The sequence below is a fragment of the Marmota monax genome, unplaced genomic scaffold (genome assembly GCF_021218885.2).
Source record: "Marmota monax isolate L192 unplaced genomic scaffold, Marmota_monax_Labrador192_F-V1.1 WCK01_AAM20220418_F8-fsc00028, whole genome shotgun sequence".
NCBI classification, from domain to species: Eukaryota; Metazoa; Chordata; class Mammalia; order Rodentia; family Sciuridae; genus Marmota; species Marmota monax.
This window is the reverse complement of record NW_026694779.1, coordinates 14,639,509-14,663,045: the sequence shown is the minus strand read 5'-3', so window position 1 is coordinate 14,663,045 and position 23,537 is coordinate 14,639,509. Positions and strand designations below refer to the sequence as shown.

At 54.9% G+C, this 23,537-nt stretch overlaps 1 protein-coding gene across 1 annotated transcript in view; it reads right to left on the bottom strand.

The window, feature by feature from the left end:
• Eif4e3 (eukaryotic translation initiation factor 4E family member 3) overlaps positions 1-22,122 on the bottom strand; it is a 30,442-nt gene extending 8,320 nt beyond the window's left edge. Inside the window, exons 1-5 of the mRNA XM_046425496.1 lie at positions 21,962-22,122; positions 9,581-9,653; positions 4,544-4,638; positions 3,690-3,750; positions 1,303-1,369 (exon numbers count right to left, since the gene is read on the bottom strand). Of these exons, the coding sequence (XP_046281452.1) occupies positions 1,303-1,369; positions 3,690-3,750; positions 4,544-4,638; positions 9,581-9,653; positions 21,962-22,122 (457 nt within the window). The remainder of the gene's footprint in view (positions 1-1,302; positions 1,370-3,689; positions 3,751-4,543; positions 4,639-9,580; positions 9,654-21,961) is intronic.
• Positions 22,123-23,537: the final 1,415 nt, after the last annotated feature.

Sequence of the window (23,537 nt, the reverse complement as noted above, 5' to 3'; positions counted from 1 at the left end):
AGAAGTAAACAAAACCAAAGTGGAAATATCTGAGATTGCAGGGGAGAGGGGTGGAGATGTGCCGGGGCGGGGAGGCCCTCGTGGTGTGCACTGAAAGCTCCCCAGAGGGCCACTGTGGAAGCCTTTCAGCAAGGAATAGTAAGAACGATGGTAAATAAGAGTCAATGAAGGCCTAAGTGAATTCAGGCGGATCAGAGAAGCTGTTATGCTAAGGTCTACCTCCCAAGCCTTCAGAAAAAGGTCCAACAGAACTCTACCAGGCAGCTACGGGTCCTCTGTGGGGATTCCTCATGGACGCAGAGCAAAACTGAAGTGCTGGCCGAGGGGGGCGGGCACCCGGTCAGGGGAGGAGCTCGACCTCAGCCTGCAGGAGGCCCCGGGTTCCATCCCCAGCACAAAAAGGAGAAGGGTGCTCACGGGGCCCCCGTGTGGACCCCTGGGGTATGGCAGTGGGCGCATCCCGGCCCCTGTGAATGTCCTCTCTGAGCAAAGGCCAGGAAGGATGAGAGGAAGGGGCAGGGACTGAGCAGGACGGAGGGTCCCTGCCTCCCTACAAACCCTACTGGACACCCACGCACCTTCCCCTTCCAGAAGACACCAAGGAGACAGGGAAGACAAAGACCAACTCATCCAGGGCCCTCAGATGACAAGGGGTCTTTTCTTTCTGCGTATTTATTTTGGACAGATGGTGGTGGATACTGTGAAGCTGAGTTATGTATGGAAATATTTATAGGCTTGTGCTGTGTGCGTGCACACACACCTGCGTGTCTACATATACTCCTTGGTATCTGCAGGGAATGATTTTAGGACCCCCATACTAAAATCCATGGATGCTCAATTCCCTCATATAAATAGCACAGCATTTGCATATAAGCCCCTTGTACCTTAAATCCTCTCGAGGGCCCTGATACTACACAGCGACTTACGTTTGTGTTACATACCAACATCAATGCTATGCAAATAGTTACATTGTACCGTTTCAAGAGTACAAGGAAAAAACAAAGTGTGTGTTCCATCCAGGCTCGGTTTATCTTTTCCCATATTTCTGATCCGTGACTGACTGAATCTGTGGGTCAGAACCCCTGGATGACTGTTTACATATGGCAATACGCCCATGCACACAGACATCCATACCTAAGACCGAGCCCTGTGGTCACATGAAAAAAAAAATGCCAATAACTTCACGGTTCCCCAGTTGTCCCCTTCCAAACATGCAGCAATAGTACCATACGGACAGCCTTGTGCAGGCGGCCAGCGGGACAGAGCCTGACGGCGAGGAGGACAGAGTGGCCACTCCCTTACCTGCCGCTGCACAGCCGGTGAACTGTTCCCCGATGGTGGCCAACAGGAGCTCTTTCCAAACTGTGGACTGAAGTGGGAGCATAATAAAAAGACAAAACACAGTTTCAGACGGTGCTCAGTAGGTGAGCGAGTCCCAGTCCCTCCTCACCCACACTGCACGTGGCCACACCTACAGCCCGCAGACGGCGGGGTAAACACCTACCGTGGGCACGTGGTATACCGGTTCACAATCAGTGCTCCCCAGATAGACACGAGTGATCAGAGTCAGGCCAGCCAGCAGCTGGCGCGTCCCTGGTGAGGCTGGGAGAAGGGCAGGGGCAGGAGGCACTCCAACAACGGTCATTTTCTGGTTTCTTTACCTCTTCCTGACTTGAGATGATTGTATTTGAGAGCTACTGGTAAAATCCTTCCCTTTTTTCCTTGCATCTGATGAAGCACTTCAAAGGTCACCCCAGGAAAGAACGCTGAAGGGAGTTCAAGTTCGCTGGATCCTAGGGACTCCCACAGTTCCATTCTCTGAGTGGCAGGTTTACGTGTGACTGTGCGATTTCCCTGGAAGGACTCGTCCATGCCCTGTCTGCCTCCTGGCCGTGGGAAATGCTGGAGCTCGGCCAGCCCACATCCACTGACACCGTGTAACGTCCACGTTAAATCTAACGTCCTAGAGGACCACCAGCCCTCTTCCTTCCTCCACTTGAGAAGTTGGTCCCCTTTGTCTGGCCATAACTTAGCACTCTGTAGTCTCCCCTCCTGGATCCTCGGAGGCTGATGGGCAGGTTAAGGGACTGAGCATCCGTCTCCATGGCTGAACAGACCAGTAACGATGGGGCTGACCTCTTGGGATTGAGAGAGTGGCCTCCATTAGTGAAAATATCCAATGGCCGAGCACCGCGATTGCAAGGACACAGCGCCACCTTCAAGATGGTCCCATCAACAGCTGCAGGTGCACCCTGGGCGAGGCACTGGACACACAGTAACTCAGCACGATGGCAGGTGTTTGGTGCTTCCTGGGAGCTGACGGCAGCGCGCCCTTTAACCAAGCAACCGCCCTTCACCCGGGAGCTGAAAGGTGGCCCCCCACCCTCAAGGAGGTTTCCCCTCTCCCCTAGACCGTCCCTCCTCATCTACTGGTCTTCCCTCTGGAAGTCCTCCCTTCCACCTTTTACCTGTGCAACTCTGGCCCTGTGCTGTGTTGGGGACGAGGCCGGGGTGGGTAGAGATGTCCAGGGTGGGTGGAGATGTCCGGGGCAGGGGAATTCCCACTCCTATTCAGCTTGAGGGCGACCGAGTCCACCAGACTTCCACTGGGCAGCAAGGCCCAGCAAGTCCAGTTGTTTGGGCTCCAGGCATAGGAAAGGTTCCCTGGGACCAAGTGTGGCCCAGGGGCTAACAAAGACAGTGGACCCGGACAGCAGGGCTGCTTCCTCCAGAATTCAAGGTCTAGTGCGTCAACAACCCAGAAAGACAAACAGAATTCTCTGTGAAACCTAAGAACAAAACCTACGATTCCGCCCTTCCTTTCATTTTCTGCGGTCTCTGTGAGGTGGTAGGGGGCTCGTAGGCCTGGCCCAGTGTGTCCTTTGTCCCTCTGATATTTTTGTCAAGTACGCCTAGTAACGTGTCTTGGAGGTGCACACCCGGGTGATGGTTGGCACCCCGACAGGTGAATCCGGTCCTATTGTTAAGTCTGTGTTTACGGGAACTTGCTCCAGCTCAGACATAGGATTCCCAGCGACATTTCAATCTTGGAGCTTCTCCATTAAAGGTGAGGCTGGGCAGCTCTTTCTCTTTGTCCATTTTGGTGAAGCTCTGTGCTTTCCTGGGGCTGAAGACAGACACTTTTAATGCCCATGTTTATTTTCAGACAATCGAGGACCTGGAGCCCACTCCCACGCCCGGAAAACCCAGGCTCCTGAGGTGTGGCTTCTGCAAACCAGCCTCCTGCCAGGCCTCTGGGAGAGGCCAGGAACAGCCTCCCAAGACCCAGAGAAGGTCACGATGCACAGCCTGTCCTGCACCCGTGGTCACTCTTGGGGGCACTTTGCCAGTCCAGGGTTGAGGAGTCTTGGAGAGAGGGATCCTGCGTCCCTCTGAGGAAAACCAACTTCTCCGTGTCAGTTGGGCTGGCGAGGAAGGACTGCAGCAGAGACCGTCGGCTGTCTGCAATGTGAGTGGGCACTGCCCCCACACCATGTCCACACAGGGCACAGCGATACACTTGAAGGTGACAGTGTAAAGAGGAACATCGCCCGGGTCAGAGAGGAATCTCTCACCCTGAACCTGTTGGGAGACCCACGGGCTGGCTTCTGAAAAGCCCAAATCACCCCAGCACGCAGCCCCGGCAACTCCAAGTGCACCTGCTCTGGGAAGTGACGGAACCAACCTACCGTGCTGTCCTTGGGGACTTTCATCTTCCAGACGCCGCCCTTGGCATTACTGTCCTCTTCCCTGGATCAAAGAGCAACATCCACAGTTACACCCAATGGCACACAGTTCAGCCTGGCTGAGAATGGGCATTGCTGCCTGCAAGGCCTGAACAACTGATGACCTCAAAAGCAGAGCCCACGGCCGTCCTGGGTAAGCTCCCCCATCCTTGAACTGCAAGGGGTGGGGTACAGAGGGCAGAAAGCAGAGGCCAGGGCAGGCAGCGTGTCAGAACAGGGTCCCTAATCTCAAGGAGGTGGTGCTGAGGCTGCCTGGACCCTCGGGGGATGGAGGATGAACACACAGCCCCAGCTTACACTCCAAGTCGTGTTTGTTGGGTACCTGCGAAGGCCATTTGTTACCACAAATAGGAGGCCACCTGAAACCCACCCAACCAGGAAAGCTCCCGGGAGAGCATCGAGGGCTGGTAACAGCTGCAGACCCGGATCTGAACCCATGGGATGACCCTGACCAGGGGACTGGATTAGGGGCTCCAGAAAAATCCACTTGAGACTCCATTTAGGTTTCTGTGTTTGCTACCAAGTGAGCCGAGAATCATTTTCCTGTGAATAGTGAGAGCATAGCAGACCGGATGAAGGTCTGAGGCAGGACTTGCTGCTAATTGAGACTCTGACCTGGGCAAACTCAGTGTCCAACCCTCTGGCCCAGGCACTAAGCTATTAAGACCCTGGGCCACAGCCAGAATCACAGGCTTGCTCGGGGTCCACATGAAAGACACGCAGGTGAAAAGATCTCTCCCAAGGTCCCCAGCCATCTCCCTCCCACTGTGACCTCAAGTCACAAGTTAGACACTTACCAAAGCGGTCGCCTCTCTCCTCTCATTAAGTGGTAACTACATCTCAAAGGCAGGCTGGTCACAGGGGGTATGTTATTGTACACACTCCAGAATATCTTTAAGAGAGAAGATGATTTGTTTAACAGACCCAGTAACGATTTACCAAGCCGAGTCACATTAAATCCTATCCTTTTGAAATACATTTTGCTCAGTATCCCTTCTGAATTGCTGCTAGAGAATGTAATATGACTTTAAAGCGTGTTCCTTGCCAACGCGGGGCCCGGGCTGTCTGTCAGGAAGCCGTGTTATTAGTGAGCATTCCAGGCAACTTGTCCACACACGAATCTAGGAAGGCAACACCACAACAGGGCTGAAGCTACCAGGCTGTACCTGGGGTTTTCCCTCAGTAAGTGGATTCTGTCTGCACTTGGGACAAAAAAATGCATCTGTGCGGTAGACAGTAACCACTGCACTACCTCTGTGAGTCCTACTCCATAAAGTCATAAACCTGAAACACACACAAAAGAAATGTTTTATGAAAAAGAAATTATCAACTGACACTGTGAAAAAAATGTTTTCCCCCCTAGTGCATAAATGTTTAACTAAGTTTGTCCAGTTAACTTGCATTGTTACGGCAATTAGATCTTTTTATACTTCTGAAGACTCAACTTGAAAAATCACATGAGCGTGTTTGACTACATTCACGTGGGTTTTATTATATATTGGAATATGACTTTTTTCACACAGAAGGATCCACATCAGTTACAGCTTTATGGTCACTGGTATTCTGTTGTCAACTAAATGACTTTGTCGTAACCTGAGCAAGACACACCGAGGGGAGGGGACCTTGATGGTGGTCTTCCCATGGGAGGCCTGGGGAGTAGGTCAACATAGATGGCCATGACAGTGGACCCTCACACAGACACTGCCCTGACAGAGGAACCTCTCCTGACGCAGTCCAAGGTACGCACCCTCCTATCGGATCACGTTTCCTTATAATGGGTCTTGGGGAGGAGACCATGGTGCCTGGGCTTGGAGGTGTGAAGGAGAGGAACTGGCGCATGCTGTCCCCTCTATGGGCTACCTATCTGCATCCTCCCCCAATTCTTAGGACACAGGAACTGCCGTGAGGGCAGGTGTGGGCTTCTGAAGGCAGGGAGTGCGTCCTTCTCCACATGAGGAGGCAGGAAGCAGCCGCTGCCTGAGAACCCTCTGTTAGCAACCAGCCTGCAGCTCAGGGAGAGCCTCTAAGGCCCTAACCTGACGGCCTTCCACAGACCAACTCCTCAGTCAGGCGGCTGGACCTCCCAGAGGAGAGGAAGTCTGGATGTCACCGGCCGCGCACAGGACGAGTTTGCCCTCCCGTGTTAACAGGCTGCACAGGTTGTTTAGGAAGACTTTCTGGTTATGATAAATGATGCTGAGATTCTATTAATGGAAGAAATAGAAGTTTCTATTCTATGTCAATTTAAGTTAAGAGTCCATTTGGGAGGAATACCGGGTAGCACATAGGCACATGGGACAGGTGTGGCTGGTCTTGGAGGTGACCCAGCAAACGGCTGAGGTTGCCACAGTGCTTTCAGGGTGGACTTCTCAGTCTTGTGACAGGCAAGGCTGAAAGACCCTGGGGACAAGGGAGTCCTCCCCTGCCAGTCTCACCCAGCAGGACACTCTGCATTGTGCCACACGGAAGCCTGGGCATGCTTGGAAGTCACATTTGGCTCCGTGCTGCACTCACCAAGGACACAGAGCCACCGGAGAAGCTGGAGATGGAATCAGCACCAGAAAACACCCTGCGCAGAACATGGAGCTTTCCCAAGATGGAGAAGGGAAATAAATTCAACTCCAGGTGGACGGAAGCTGCTGGCTGCAGTGAGGTGTCAGGGGGTCCTCTGAGGTCACCGCTCGGTCAGGGGAGTGAAAGAGAACTGAGCTAGGGCGGAGGAGTCTGGCCCCATGGGCACAGTGTGACCGGCTGCTCCCTTTGGACATTTGGGCCACTGACTTCCCATCCTCGGTCTCCGCAATGATAAATAGGCATGAGAATTCCTCCCTCACCCCTTGAACTTGGGTTTGCACAAGGGCCTCAGAGAACAGAAGGATGGATCGCATCTTGATGTGAAGCGCTCATTAACAGGTGCTTCTTAACGTAATGAGGTGCACACATACAGGGATCAGACCTGATGAGGCAGGCAGACGGTCAGTGCCCACAGAATTAAAGCGTTGACACAAGGCAAGAAGTGGATCTGCAGGTGACTCTCAGGTCAGCACTTGCCTGGCTCCTAAGCACCAGCAACCACTCCCGGGAGGTTAAGGACACTCAGGGCTGACCTCCCTGATCTATGGGTAAGTCAGATGTGCAATCCAGGGCACCATGGCCCGAAAGGGACCACCGGACACAGCGGCACATGCTTCTCCTACGTAAAGCATGGTTGGGGAAGTAGGAGAAGATGCCCCAGCACGTGACGGGGACTGGAGCACTCGGGGGATAACAAGGAAGACCTGGCCATGGTGCAGACTGCCTCCGCTGTGAGTGTAACCTGTTCTCGCTCTGGTTTGTCCTTCTGCCTTCCTGCAGGCCAGCGTCCCATGCTGGGAGCAGAAACTGACCCCTTGCTTGGGCACCAGCCGGACACAGGCTGGCCAAACCAAGCCAGGCTGAGCCACACTGCTGCCCGTCAGCCCTGTCGGCTCTCCACGACTGTCCTTCCCTGTATGGTCCTGGAGCTGTGGCCAGAACGGGGCGACAGGTTCCTTAGGAGGGCGCTAGACCAGCTGTCGCCCTAGCAGGGCCACACTGAAATAGGGTGCTTCCTGCTTGGCCACCCTCTCTGCTAACTGGACTCTCCTGGGGGTGGGTGGCAGCAGCTGGTTGCTAAGTCCCCAGGGTCAGGCTGCTGCAAGGACTCTGTCACAATAGGGGACACAAATGACGGCAGAGGGGCTTTCCATGGTCCTTGGGACACTTCCCGTGTGCCTGACCCACAGCCCGTGGAACTCTGCCAACAGCAGGCAGAGTCACTATCGTGGCTTTTCTCTTCTGTAGATGAGTAAAGGGTTACAGAGAGGCCAAGTCCCTCGGCCAAGCTGCAGGGTGCCAGGTGGGGCACAGGAATCCGGGCAGCGTGACCACCCTGTGCCCAGCCCACCCCATGAGTCAGTCAACCACTGAAGCAGAGGGCGGAGTCAGGAGCCCTTGAGTAAAAGCTGGCAAGACACGACCTTCCTGAGGGCCACGACCTTCCTGAGGGCCACGACCTTCCTGAGGGCCGCGACCTTCCTGAGGGCCGCGACCTTCCTGAGGGCCATGCCCTGCAAAGTACCCGCCTGGTCCCATCTGGCCCTCCCCCCGCCTGGGTGTGTAGGCACAGGCCCTGCTGACGCCTCACTGCACAGATGGGGAAACTGAGGCAGACAGCAACCTCGGGCTCGGGAAGGAGCTCCCTGCACAGGAAGCGCAGTGCTGCCCAGCCTCTCCCTCACGGGGGACCCCCACTGCCCTGAGGAAGCCCTTTCCTTACCATCCCGACGGAGTGTCAAAGCCACAGACAGACTGAACCTCTCTCCACAGAACGCACAAGGCCTGTCCATGTTTTATGCCACAGTGTCAGGCTTCTTCCCCAAACTTCCAAGAACCAATATTGGCCTCCATCGAGAGACTATGGCCCTAGACAGCGGTGTTTTTTTGTTGTTGTTGTTGTTGTTTTGTGGTATTGGAGACTGAATCAAGGAGTGTTTAACCCACTGAGCCACATCCATCCCTGGCCCTTTTTAATTTACTTTTTATTTAGAAACAGGGTCTGGCTAAGTTGCTTAGGGCCTTGCTAAATTGCTGAAGCTGGCCTCAAACATGTGATCCTCCTACCTCAGCCTCCCAGACTGCAGGGATTACAGGCGTGTGCCACCATGCCTGGCAGATGGAGAGATGTTCATGGGGACGACCTGTTGTGGCCCCGGAAAGTGGTTCATTTGTGATGCTCTCGTTCATCCCTTCCATCCCTCGGTGTTTACTGGGTGAGGGCAGACACAGCACAGCGCCCTGTGATCCCACTCCTTGCTGCCTGAACCAACACTGCCCTGGAGTCCTGACCACTCTGACATGGTGACGGGGAGGAAAGCCACAGTACCTAGGAGCTGCAGGGGAGGACAGGCCTCAAAGGCGGGTGCTCTGAGGCTCACAGAGTGGCTGGGGAGAGGTGGCGATGTCTGCAGACCCAGAGAAGGGGCAGCGGGGGGGGTCCTCCCAGACCACGAGGGCGTTCCTTTCTCTAGAGGGGCCGTGCTGCCCATGATGCTGCCCGCCCCTGGCACCTGGCGACTGTTTACAGTGGCACTCTCCCTTCCCTTTGCTTTCCATGTGCTGATGTCACTTTCCTAACTAGAGAAGAAATGGCCAGAGGCAGGGACTGTCCTTCCACCAGCCCTCGGTGGCCACGGGAAAGTGACTGAGGGAAACAACCCAGACACCCACGCGCTGGGGTTTCTGAGACACGGTGAGATGAAGGGTCACAGCAGGAAAGCTCTTTATCACCCGGGCCTTCTGAACACCCAGGACACTGGTCAGCACAGCCTGAAGCCGGGCCTTCTAAACCCCCAGGACTGGTCAGCACAGCCTAAAGCCACACCCAGGGCACTGGTCAGCACAGCCTGAAGCCGGCTGCAGAGACTCATTCTGCCCCAGCAGGAGCAGCAACAGCAGGGAAGGAGGGAACCTGGTAGGATCTGCTTGTAAAGAAACCAGAAACGAGACCCACTAAATAACTAGGGTTTAGAAAACACTGGCCTTCAGAGCTGGACTGAGAACTGATGGCACCACACGGCTGCGGGCACCTGCGGTGTCTTCGATGTTCTGCCAACAGTGGCACCAGCCCTATCTTCTTTCCCGTCCTGTGGAGCTGGGCTGGAACCCAGGCCTCGTGCCTGTAGGCAGGTGCCCTACGGCAGCCACACTTGGCCCTGATGCTCGACTCACACACTCCTCACACAGCCTGGGGCGGGGGCTGCCGCTGGCACTACAGTGTCACAGCACTTGTCCACGGTCCCCTCTCTGGCTCTTACCTGCACTGTTGGCACTGTGTAGATTTTCTTCAGATTTGAGGCGCACTCGGCGGCCGTGGCACCAGGGAGAGACCTAGGCAGTCGCCAACAGAGGAACAGAGAGGCAAAGAGACCAGTCAGCGTTCGCCCGAGAGTCCAAAACAACCTCCGCAGCTCTTAATATAAGTCGGGTCTAAGACCACAGATTCAGACACTCAAGGGGTGCTCATTAGAATGAAAACCATGAATTTCTTGTTTGTGAAGACCCGGGTTTGCTTCTCCTAAAAATGAGCATTTTCATTCAGAGGAAATTGAAAAGGGAGAACAAGGAACAGGAAGAAGAAAGGCACTGGGAAGAGCCGTGTTTGTAAAATACACTAAAACAACCCAGCAACACCCAGCGTTTTGCCCAGGGCTTTAGAGGAGACACTGCCCACTACAGCAGAGACACAGGAGCTGGAGGGCCGTCCCCTGCGGGCGTCTGCAGACCTGTGGTCACACCACACACCCTTGGGAAACCGAAGGGCCACGCTGCTCTAAGGGCCTATCACTAAACGTCCACTCTCCTGAGTCACCTGAGTTGGCAGGTTCCGACGCCTGCCTTCAGAAGGGACGCAGCTAGTTCTGCAGCAGGCTGTGCTGGGCTGTGGTCTGTGCTCTATGCTCCACCAGATGGCAACATTCTACACATTTAGTCACCAGCACACCCAGGGGATGGGAAGAGCTCCATCAGGCACCACTTCCTGGGACTGGGGGTGTGGCCAGTGATCGCAGGGATCCTTAGATGCTCAGGCTCTCCATTCCTGGCCCCGCTGTGGCTCCCAGCATTCATGCTAGAGCTAGGGGCCAATCCGGGGGTCAGAATTCATCCCCCACTCCATGCTCCTCCAGAGCTACACCTCTGCACGAGGAACCAGCACCGGCCCAGGGACACATCTCCCAGAACCCCCGCAGGCCGCGCCTTGTGGACACTGGTTGACCACTGCTCGCTGGAGATGCGCACAGCACACACGTTTGCTCAGAGGCAGAGGTGATGGCAAGGGGCATGCCGGGGAGGGGTGGCGTGGCAGGCTACAGAGACTCATGCCTGGAAGTGGGGACTACTGTCTGGAGGTCAGAAATAAGGACCCTAATGGGCCAGCGGGGCACAAGGGACCTCACAGGGCTTGGGTCTGGAGACATATCCCCAAGGCGCTGGGGCACTGGGTTACAATACTCTCTTCTGGTTGTGATTATATTTGCCTGATTTCGTTTTTAAAAAGCAACTCCACTATCACCATCACGATTGTGTTTTTCCCAGAGCTAACGTCTAAGACAACCATCCCACGGTGGCAAAGAGCCGGGTGCCAGCCCCCCTCACTACTGATCCGGGCCCCAGATGAAATTCAGCAGCTGCAGATGCGATGGGCTTGTGGTTGCTGAGGCACCGAGTTGGGTAGATAACACTTGGCGATTCAACGGGAATTTTTAGCTTTCTTGGTTTATATTATGAAAGATTATGGGGAAGAAAATGAAAATCATACTCATTCCTTCTGAATAGAGTGCTCCATGAAAACTCTACTGCTATGACAGGAAATCTCTTGGTAGTTATTTCAATACTAGTTTTCTTACTTTTAAAAGTCTGGCTGGACTGTTCCAGCAAATATGACCCCCCCCCCAAAAAAAAAACCCATATATTCCTGGGTCCCCCAAAGCATACAACAGGATGCACACAGGACTCTTTCCCTAGCTGTACACGGGGGAAGGAGTTAGACCTCAGGGACTGGATTATATTCTGCATTTTTTTCATTTTGGACATGATGTAGTTCAAATTTTCACCGACTTTTAAGTTATACTTCATACAGGATTGTGTCACTTTCAGCAAATACTATATGAGGATATTATCATTTAACTTAAAAGATCATCAATGAACCTCTTCCCAAGTGGCTCTGTCTCCAGTCTGGTCTTTTCCTCCTAGTCCAGCGCAGGGGAAAATTACTCCAGGGCATTAGGTTTGCTCAGTTGTACTGTTTGTGAAGATATGAAGTTTCCAGACCCCAGGAAAGACCTGTGGAATAAAAGCCCTTTCCAGGCTTAGTAACAGAACAGTGTCACCCGCTAATATGTATGCGCTAAGTTCTTTTCTTCTTCTTCTTCTTTTTTTTTTTTTTAAATACGGCTGAGACTCTAACGCAGGGTGTGTGCATGCCAGGCCAGCACACTACCACGGTGCTAGGTGCACCCCAGCCCTGTAGTGCCAAGTCCTTGACACTGTGCTAAGCATCTGACCTCGACTCAGCGCTGAACCCCGGGCGATTCTGCTCATGCAGTGGTCAGTGTTACTTATGACCTCTGTGCAGATGAGCCAGCTGGGGTTAGAGGACTTCGTAGTTCGCCCCAGGGCACACAAGCTGGATCTGAATGCAGGTCACCTGTGGATTTTCTGCTCCCATCCCAGGCTGCTAAGCTGGCCCATCCAGTCGCAGAGACACTGGGGTTTTGTGCTGAGGACAGAAGCAGGGTCTTGCGTGTGCTGACCACGTGTCAACACTGAACTTGGCCCCAGCCCAACACTTACACTTTCTAGGTGTTTTGCAGTGGATTCTTGGCATGGTCTCAGGAAGGCCTCTAGTTTTTCTGAATCCCTTTTTTAATACCAGATTGTGTCCATATGATTTTCTTGGAGGAAACAATACTAACAGAGTCTTCCCAACAAAGAAGGGCTGGGAGAGTCCTCAGATAAGGCAACAGGATCACACTGAAGGCCTGTCTCGTGTGGACAGATGAACATCCTCAGTGCAGAAGCCTGGGGCGAACAATATCTGTCAGGTTCCGCAGAAACTCAGTTTCCTAACTTCTTCCTGGAAGAGGCTGAACTCATGATCTTAAAGGTTCCTTCCAGATGCTGGGAAGTTTTATAAATATCCAGGTTGCAAAATACCAGGACAATGACGTCAGAACTGCAAGGCTCGGCTGGCCAGCGGGAGGCTTGGTGTCCTGTGTCACCACGTCTGATTCGGACGGTCACTGGAAACCACCAACATGCTCATACCTCAGGCCCAAGCCTCAGACTTCTTTCACAAGCCAAACTGGGCCACAGCCACCAAATCCATTTAAAAGGGCAGGCGATCTGAGAGTTCTAAACCGTCCGCCTTGTAAGCAGGCTGGTCTGTCCTGGGCTTGCTGAATCAGAGTGGAGCCAGAAGCCGCGCTGGCTGGGTCCCATGTCTGCTTCCTAAGGTAGCAGTGCTGGTTGTGGGTGGGGCCACAGCTTTGAGGCAGGCAGCCACACTCTCTCTGGGGCCACTCTATCAATCAGCTGTCACCCCCAGAAGCCAGGGTTTGTGACAGATGTCAGTGAAAGAGACGTCTTAACTAGTGTCACACGCACACAGGATATTCTCTTATCTTAAGAGATCATTCATGTTACAAATCCCAGACTCCAACAGAACCCAAATCAAAACCCTCTTTCTGCTGATCAGGCTTGGCTGCCCAGGGATGGCACTCAGGGGTGACACTGCGCCCCAGGGATCTTTGGCCATCTCTGCAGACTGCTTGGTTGCACGGTGGAGGGCGTGCCAGGGCTGCTATTGACCCCACCCCCCCACAGCACAGGACACAAAGCCCTGGCGATGGAGACCACCTGGTCCAAAGCTCCTCAGTGCCCAAGCTGAGCCCCGCTGCCACAGGTCTGCCAGTCTCAGTGGCTTAAAATTTACTTGACAAAGATGTGAGGCACACCTCTTTTAGCTGCTGGGGTCCCGTAGTGACCATTCTAGACAAAGCCCTTGTTGCCATGGGGTGTATCTCCTAGAACCCTCTCGAACTTCTAGAACCCTCTCTCCTGCTCAGATCTCCCCAAAGGCAAAAAAGCAATGACCCAGACCTCTTTATCTGCCTGGAAGAGTGAAGGCGGGTAGGAAAATCAAGAAGGGAATACAGACTGCTTGTGCCCCTTCCTAGAAGACGGGGCCACAGCCAGGGGTAGCCGAGAACCAGGGGACCAGCACGTTGCACCTGCTCTGAATTCTATGTCACCCCAACACAGCCCACAGCTGGAGCCCAGAACATGGCATCAGAAAGACAAAGGTCCCCTGGACAGCCCAGGGTAAGAGATCTGAATCGCCCACCAACACTTCCCCTCCGCTTGAGAGCGCTACACAAAGGCTTGCTCTCACTGACCACGGGTCATCTCCACTGCTTGCAGAAATCCTGCTGGACTGTCTCACTACCCCCAATTCACAGATTAGGAGGCCGAGGCTTGCGAGCCTGTTTTTAGTAGCAGATCTGGGTCCTTCTTCGGCTGTCTGGCTCTGATGCTATGATGGGCCCCAAGGATGAGGCTGTCTCCCACAAAAACCGAACCAGCACTGTCAACGGGGTGTTCCCCCACAGCAGGCCTCACAGCCACACCTCTCTGCCCCCTTTGAGATCACCTCCCTCCCAGGGCCTACCCTCCAACACCAGGTGTCTGCTACTCTGCTGGGAGGAGCAGGGCAGAGATGCCAGGATCCCTGGAGATAAGGGCACCCCAATGGGAAATGAACAGCACAATCTGGGGGGACCACGACTCCACGACCTTGTGTTTGGGGGGCCAGACAACAGAGGAAGATAAAGCACCGAACAAGGGCCACCTATGGGTGGAAGCAGGGAGACTCGGGGACTGAAAGGAATCAGCAGGTCTGAGTTTGAGTCCCAGCTCTGCCACTTAGCAGCCATGGGACCAGCCTGACCCTCGCCCTCTTTCCAGAAACCTCCACCCACTACCATGCTGCTTGGATCACGTGAGATAATGTTGCACGGGTCTTGACATGTGCTTCTGAACACCTCCCACACAGCCCTGGGGACACGGCCATCATCAGCTCTGAGACGGGCAGACAGGTGCAGGGCAGAAGGCCTTTAGACCTGGGGGTGCTGAGCACGTGTTCCAATCTGAAGGATGGAGACTGAGAGAGTCACATGCATAGCTGGGGACCTCCTACATCCAGCTTCAGAAAAGCAAGCATGCCAGGTAGCAGCCTCCCTGAGCCCAGGGACTCAGCCACAGCGCAGGCCATCGCCAGTGGATTGGGCTGATTCAGAAGCTCTGCAGGTCAGTGCAGAGGAGGAGAGGACCTTGGTGGGCCCAGCAGATGAGGGACATACAGCGTCGGGGAACTGCCTATGCTACTTAAGACCAAAGCTCCCAGCTCTAGCTTGAAATTACTGCCATCTCTCGAACTTGACAGAGTCACAGGAAATGCATCTTAAGCTCTATGTGAGATTGGTGCGACTTCCTTCTCATTTGGAGAGACAGGAGAAGGCAGGAAATTCAATAATGTTGGACCAACTGTTCCTGCGGTAGTTTCCAGGCCCCTAAGCCCCACTTACACACAAGACTGCAACGAGCTGTTTACAAATCCCGAGCGCTCCTCATTAAAGCAGGTCTCCAAGCACGGTCAGGATGAAACTCTTAGCTTGATTTAAGTCCGAATGCTTGAGAGCATTTCATTGCTTCCTTATTTAGGAAATGCCAAGTGCCCAATAAATGAGAGGACTACTCATCCGGCCACACATGCAGACACTGTCTCATTGGAACCCCACTTTGCAGGTACGGAAACCAAGTCTGAGGGTGGAATGGAAGCCTGCCCAGATGTGTAACCGCAGCTGCAGAGATAGGACCTGAATCAGGACGAGCCACCGTGGACACGTCCCCCAGGGCCACCAACACATTCTGCACCCAGCACAGCCCCAGCTGCCCTGCACCCTCCTACCCTGCCTTCTCCGTCAGCCCCAGCTTTCAAGAACAAGGGGGCTTTGTGAGCTCCTGGCCAGCTGCAGAGGCCGTGGCACCCCACACCAGCCATCCGAAAACCTGGAGGGGCTTCTGACAAAGTGGGCACCGAGCAAGCCTCCTCATACCTACTTGACTGTCACCGAGGGTGTGATCAGTCACCACGCAGCATCGTCAGAGCTGGAAGCTCGTTAGAGATGCAGCCTCTGGACCCTCGATTTGAGATGCGCCGGCCGATGTGGGCCAGTGCAAGGCGCCGGAAGAAATGAGCACAACCGGGAGGGGAAGCCCTGTGAGTGACAGCACCCTAAGAAGGACGCAGCCCTCACTGTCCTCCTGGGCTCAGCTGGTAAAACCAGGACCTCAGGACAGGAGCCCCATCACCCTGAAGGAGAGTGGCAACAGGCTCCAACATGTGTTTTCGGGCAGGCTCTCTTCTACGCAGATTCTGAAGCAGGGGGTCCCTGGCTTAATGATCTCCCATGTCACTAGCCCTCGGTCTCCCCATCTGTGAAATTCAGTGGCAGGCCCAGTTCCCACGTTTGGGGCTGTGGGAGAATTATGCTCCGTGCACCATTCATAGGCACAGGGAAGCAGTGTTCAGGGGGTCGGGGACCCTGGTGCTTGGGGTCATGCAGTCCTTAATGCAAAGCCTGTTTCTGATCTTTTTATTGCTGTGTGACCTCAGATAAGTTACTTCTGTGGTGTCCCTTCTTCCTCCTGGGAGGGTTGTGGAGTCCTCCTACTTCATATAACGAGGGTTTTGTGGCTGATTCTGCACAGGGCTTCCCCCCATGCTGAACACGCAGGAGTGACGCACACTTCCTGCCAACAGTGCACACTGGAAAGAGATACTCAGGACGTCACACAGCATGGTATGCCTCCTTTCCGGACACAAGCCCCCAGGGTGCATGCACACAATATTTTGTGGAAAAAAAAATGAATGATAAAAACATTCCACCTCGGATGGAAGATGGTTTCCTTTCAGCCAAGAGAATCAACTTTCGGGGGAGACTTTAAAGGCAGGCTCCTGTGGACTGCCATCCACTCCAGCTCTGCTGGCTAGGGGAGGGTCTGCACAGGCCCAGCTGCCTGACTAAGCCCCTCGTCCATCATTCACTCCATTAAAGAAGCTGTCACTATAATCACTTTTAGATAGATCTGTGGCTTGCGGCTACATCAGCTTCCTGTTGGAGGATGAGTCACATAAGAAGTTCATCCGAGCCCGTTATTGACAGCTAATAATGCATCTGTCGAGACGACCCGTGTCATCCAAGGGTTTGGCTCTGCATGCTGATTCGGTGTTGATCCCTCCATCTCCTACCACTCCTGGTCCATCACACAGTTCCTTGGCAGTAGCCACTGAGGCTCTTTCCATCTTGATAAACAGTTCATCCTCTGTACCCAGCCTGGGTGGAGGGGAGCATGAGAGATGGAGGGGAAACAATCAAATAAACATGGAGATTTACAAATCAGCTCAAGAAGGCTGACCCTTGCAGCATCTGTCCTAAAGCTTAATCTCACCCACGGCCTTGGGTTCAAGAGAGTAAATGCCACCTGCAATATTACCCACTAGGGATTAGTGACCTTCCCGAGTGAGGCCACTGGAGGCCCCTGGCCATTCTGTAAGAAGCAGCCGCTGACCTACAGCGGGAAAGGCTGAGTCCCCAGGGGACGGCTTCTTCCTGCCAGAGAGATCTATCCAGAGTCCCTTAACCCAGAATAACATCCTTGGCCATTTTAAGAGTTCAGAGGGCAAAAAGGGGAGGAAGCCGGAGAAGCGGCAGCAGAGCCACTCTGCTGCCCACTGTGGCCCCCCACACAGCCTCTCTTCCCCTGGCCTCACCCCTGGAGGCTTCTCTGTGAACAAAGATGAGTCTGGGGTCCCTGTGAAGCCCACCTCACCTCCCCATGTCAGGTCTGCCGTATGGGCCACACCACTGTCTGCCCCGGGAAGCACCTCCCGCTCCCTGTAAGGAGGGTCCCTATTACTCATGTCTTTTTGTACCGTCTGCTGATGCTACTGAAGCACATGGCATGTGAGCCGTCCCTCCTAGGAGGACAAGGACCTTGTTGTAGCCATCTTCTCTCCCACCACAGTAATGGCCACTGGTATGGTCAGTTCATAAGGTCAATACCTAGAGCAGGGACTCCCCAGTGTGGAGGCCTGAGGCGTTGGCTGTAAATCCAGCTGCCTCCGCGGAGGGCTGATGGAGCGGGTCTGGAGTCTTGCATTCTAATAAGCACAGTCTGGTGGCCCTGACGGAAGTGCAGGAAGGACTTTCACACTGAGATGCTCAGACCTGGTGCAGCCAAACCCGACGAGGCAGGACTGGTGACGGTATGTGACGGCTCACCCCTGTGACCCAAAATGGAAGCCTGCACAACCTCACTAAGCACCTACTGTGTGCCAGGCACTGCAATGTGCACTCCTAGAATCGCAGACACAGCCAGCGCAGGGTCTTGCAGCCAAGAGTGAGGGATACAGGTACTTGTCCATCATACTTGTCCATCATTTTTAGCCTATAAAAATGCTGTGGGAAGGCCAGAGGGGAACAGAGGGGTCAGGGACCCCTGGGCTTAAAGGAGGCAGGACAGGTTTTTAAAATTATTTTCCAGGAAGACAAGGGGGAGAAGGGCACCCCAGGCAGCAGGAACCTCATGAGTCCAACTTTACTAGCTGCCAAGTCCACGGTTCAGCTGAGAAAAGGGCCAGAGGTCTGCTGTGGGCTCCGCCTCCCCAGAAATACAGACCAAGTGGTGTGTGGGAGCTGGCGAGGGCTAGGTGATAACACTGCATGTGGCTTGCGTGCTTAAAACACTGATATCTGTGAATTTCCACCACAATCTGTAAATCTGTGATTTTCCTTAAAAAAAAAAAAGTGATTTTTTTCTTCCAATTAATATGGCCAGTGTCTATAAATAAACCAACGTCCTATCACTGCTCAGAGCTGCTCAGATAGAGGTCCAGGTCTAAAATCCTCCCTCCTCCACCACCTGGACCACACATCTGCAGGAGTGACAGTTAAACTCCACTGAGTGGCAGAGAGGTGGCTATGAACGGCGACAGCAGGTGGACCCTGCCGGCAGGCCAGCCAGGCCAGCCAGGTCAGGGCCCTGGAGGAGGGAGGAGCTGGGAAGCAGGCAGATAGCCCAATAGGCTGTGGGTAACGAGGCTGGTGCTGACCAGAGCCTGGAAACAGAGGGACAGACACAGGAGGGGATGGCTTCGACTTGGGCAAGTTTCAAAGGGTCATGGACAGGTCAGAGCAGAACACCTGGGACAGAAGATTCAAGGACCAAATGGAAGGCAGACAGTGTGGTGGGCCTGAGCCACACGGTGGCAGAAAAGGAAGAGGGTGCCGAGAAAGCCGCTCGGTCACTGATAACCAGGAGACATTTAAAGCATCTGCGGACTTCCTTGGCTCTCAGAAGTGTCCAGAACTTGGGGAGCCGGGGCTAGAGGTGGTAGCCAGGGGGCAATGAACCCCTGTCACTTCTGGGAAGGGCAGTGGTGCTGAGGGCAGCGTTCAACGCCTTGAAAACTGACCCATGCCAGGCAGGGCTAGGCTGAGGAGCGAGCATCAGGAAGTGAGACCCTGGTGCCCTCAGGCCGACATCCCAGTGACAGAAGACCACAAATGGTGGCAACACCACAGAGAGAATGAGGGGGGGGGGCTGGGCACGCATGTCAGCACGCGTGTGCCGTGACATCAGGGAAGTTCTGGGGAGCAGACACGCGAGGGCAGAGCCTTGCAGGGCAAGTGACCTAGCAAAGGGCAGTGGGAGGAGCCTCTGGGCAGCAGGAGGACCTTGGCAAAGGCCTTAGGGGATGCTGGAGGGAGAGCCAGGGGTCAGTGTAGGGGAGAGGGGAAATGGGAGCAGGGAGGTGTGAATGGAGCAGGAAGCGCAGTCTTGTGGCTGTGGGAGACCCTTCTGGCTTCTGCTCTGGGTGCAGCGGTTATAGGTGACTCCAGGATCTGGGATGGAGCACTGGGGGATTGGAGTTGCCGCCATCTCTCCTGCCTGAGCTCAGATGAGCAGGAATGGAGGAGGCACTTCCGCACTGGTAGGTGGGAGAGCATTAGACCTCACGGGGACAGGCAGCAGGAGCTGGGTCCACAAGGACAGTTGGGGGGGGGGGGCGCTTCAGGTGGAGTTGAGGCCCCAGTCGGGGGAATCCACAGGGACAACTCAGAAAGAGGGGTACCAGGGAAACCCACAGGAAACAGAGTGGCCTCCAAGAATCCAGAAAGGGCTGGGTTAGAAATATCAGCAATGTGGGAGAAACCCCCTCATCCTCTGTCTCAATTCAAAATGCTTCATCCTATACCCCTCCCTTAAAACAAACCAAAACAACTACAAGGGCTGGGGATGTGGCTCAAGTGGTAGTGTGCTCGCCTGGCATGCGTGAGGCACTGGGTTCCATCCTCACCACCATATAAAAATAACGATATTGTGTCCGCCTAAAGAAAACTAAAAAATATTAAAAAAAAACAAAACCAACAACAACAAAACAAAAAAACCCCAAGTGTTACTTAAAGTTATTTGAAAATGCAAATAACTTTGATGAAGCATCTCCAATTCACCCAGGGGGGCAGTGAATCTAGGAACTTAGGCTGCTGCCTTCCTCCTGAATTCTCATAAGTTGCTCCAGAGACCTTGGCGGGGGTGTGGGAGGATCTGGTAACTTGGGATCCTGGCAAGCATGAAGTTAAGAGTCAAAGACTTGTTGAGCACTTCCTCCAGGCTGGGCGCCTGTTGGGGTTTTGCAGTCAGTGTCCTCAGGGAACCCTCAGAAGCACACTCTGAGCTGCCTTCTCAGTGCACAGACGGCTGGGGAGGCCCAGACTTGCTCATCCTCCCCACACAGCAGACTGGAATGCAGGACAGGCCAGAAGGCAGACGCAGGGGGAATGTTAGGTAGCTGGATGCTACAGAATCACAAAGGAGGTCCCCCGAGGTTAGCTGGGCAGCGCTGCGGCCCAGAGAGGCTCTCCTGAGATCCTTCCAGGCTCTGCAAATGTTACTTCTAGGAGAGTTACAAATGAACTCCTAGAACATGGTGTGTTTACAGTCCTCAGGGGAAGGGGGAGCAGTCCACATAAATACAGAGCATTCCCCGGAAAATCAAAAAAGTCCAATAAAAATCATGAGATGATTGATTAGGCAAAATGAATTCATATGCACAACGAGGAAACTAATTATGACTTCTAAATGAACACGGCTGTTTCTATTAAAGATTTGACAGTGTGGCAATAACATACCTCAGTTGATGACTGACTTCATAGAAAAAAAAATGGGCAAATCAGCAGTAGGAAAGACACCATTTGGGTCCTCGCTAAAGTTCCATATTCTTATCTTAAAAGATACTAGAAATTCTTAAAAACTGTGTGTGGTCATAGGATACTAAAAGTCTTAGACCATTCCTACAAGGTGTTGTTCTGTTGTGTAGACTGAATTTTGACCTGCTTAAAAAGAAACTTTCTTTGTGTTCTTTCCCTGGGTCCTCTGCATCCACAATTTAGGACATGGGTGGAGGTTGGATGAAGTGAAGGCAGGTACCACCCAACAGCCTGAATACAGCACAGCTTGGAAAGTGAAGGCACCTGGTGGGACCTGCTGCAGCGTGCCCACACCACTCCTGTTGTGAGCCAATGCCCCACCATCCCATAACCCCATAGCCAAAGTGAAAATGTTTCGAAAACCAGACTCACTCCACTTCTCCCACCCCGCAACAAATTTGGGTCCTCAGAAAACAAACTGGCTGCAAGTGTCAACTCTTCAGAGATGGGTGCTAGTTCCACTAGGAAGAAGGGACCCTGTTTGTCTTTAGAAAGTGACATGCCACTTTCTGAAAATCTTGCTGCTGGTTCATATAAGGCTCTTTAAAACCACAGCTGTGCTTCTGTGGAATTGTCTCATTATCGCATACATTCTCCCCCGCCCGGTGACCCCGGCCCGCGGTAGCCCCGAGTTCCAGCAGAGTTTCCACCGGCTTTGGGGGTCCACCCTGAGGGGTCCTCACTGGCCGCCCGTGGGACCCAGGGAAGGGCTGTGCACTCCCAGGTCTATTCCCTCCTCAACATTTTCCCGTGTCCCTAGGCACAGTTCTAGGTCCTGGGATTTTTTTCAAGCGTCCAAAAAAAGCCCTGCTCTGTGCCCTCGGCGGCGGGGAGGCCTTGAGGACTGGAGGTAAACAAGTTCGCGGTTGCCCAGGTCCCCCTGAGCGCCACCAAGGAGACTAGGCGGGACAGGTGGGCGCCAGCGGGTACTCTGGGCCTCTCTGAGGAGCGGCAGGCGGGCTGCCCCTGAGGGGGCTGTCCCTCGCGGGCAAGGGGAGAGTGACTCCCGGTGGAATCCCAGCGCGCGGCGGCTCCGCAGGAGGCGGGGACGGGGAAGGAGAAGGTGTCACCGCGGCCGCGCTGCCAGGGCTGGCCAACTTTGCCCGCTGCTGTCACAGCTCCGGGGGCGTCCGGGGCAGCGGGACAGCGCGGTCCGCCGGGGACCCTCCGCCCGCTCGCCCGCCCGGTCCCTGGGCGCTGGCCCGGGGCGCGGAGGGGGTGCGGCCGAAACTTGTGGACTGCGCTGAGGCGCCGCGGCCGGGCCACCTCCGGCCGAGACAAAGCGGCGGCGCCCTTGCCCCTCACCTGTCCAGCCAGAAGGTCCAGGGCGAGTGCAGCGGGACCCCGCCCGGCTCGGGCCGCAGCGCCGACGGCGGGGGCAGCCCCGGAGGCTCGGCGGCCGAGGCCGGCGGCTCCGGCGACTCCCGGGCCCCGGCGGGGGGCGCGGCGGCCGGGGGCAGCGCCATCTTCTCGGCCCCGCCTGCCAGGCCGCGGGCGCGCGGACCCGGGAGCGCCGCTGAGTCACCCGGACGCCCGCCCCGAGCCCCGCCCCGAGCCGAGCCCCGCCCCGAGCCGAGCCCCGCCCCGAGCCGAGCCCCGCCCCGAGCCGAGCCCCGCCCCGAGCCGAGCCCCGCCCAGAGCCCCGCCCAGAGCCCCGCCCCGCCTGCCACCCGCGGGCCAGGGCATCGCTATCAGGGCCAGGGCAGGGCCCCGCCACCACCCGCTGCAGCCCAGTCCCGCCCTGGCAGCCGGACCAGGCTGCACCCCAGCCGCCAGCCAGGCGCCCTCAAAGGCAGGCCCATGCTGGGTGCCGGCAATTCTGCTGAGGTGCCCCGCAAGCCAAGCGACCCGTAGGAGTGAGGGACACAGGAAAGGCCAGGGGACGGCTCTGCAGCCGGCAGGAGGACAGCAGGATGGAAAGGCAGGCTACAACAGATGGAGGCCAGGATGGACCCTTGGATGGAGGCTCAGCCTCCCAGGGTGCAGAGGAGCAGGGACAGATAGACACACCCGCAGTCTACAGGATGGACAGGGAGGCTGGCAGATGGCTGGAGGAAGGAAGGAGGGGTGGAGGCACGCAAGGGCAGATGGAGGCACAGTTGGATGTGACAGATAGATGGAGAGCAGGGACCAATGGCCAAATGGATAAAGAGACTCCGGTGCCCAAGAAGGCAGAGACAAAGGGCCAGACAGACAGAGGGTGGACCAGACGGACCACTGACTCAAGGCATGAGGTGTAGCAGACCAGCTCTACATTGCACACGGTGACAGCGAGCCTCCTAACTCAGCAGATCTGAAGGGACCAGAGCCTCCTCCCCACCTCTCTGGAGTCACTATGTGGCCACAGAGAGCGGCTCCAACCTGACCCAAGTGTGGCCAACTTCCAAGAAGGGTCTCAGAGTCAGAGTACTCCAGCCCTTCCCCAAAGCATAGGCAAGAAAGGGGGAGGAAAGCAGGGCATTCTGAACAGAGCCCTGTGCTCCTCGGGCCTCTGCACACCTGGGGTGTCATTATGCCATGAGATGCCCAAGCTCCAGGTAAGAGGACCCTCCTACTCTAGCCCTGCCCAGGTCTGTTACTCTCTCTTTCAAAAGCAAAGCACAGGCATATGAACACACACATTGCCCGCGACATGGCTGTGGACACGCTCTCTGACCTTGAACTTCTGGACAGTCCCTCTCTGTCCTTGAGCTGAGAATGTGGACCTTTCCACTCACATATTTTCCACCTGGCCTAGGGCATGTTCTGCTCCTGACTTGAACGTCCACTGGGAGGGGGTAGGAGAGAAACTGGAAGATGAAATGGGTTCAGGGACTTCTTAGCAGGACAGGCTACCCTCAATCCAGGGTAGTGTCCTCCCCAAGAGATAGCCAAGGTGGCA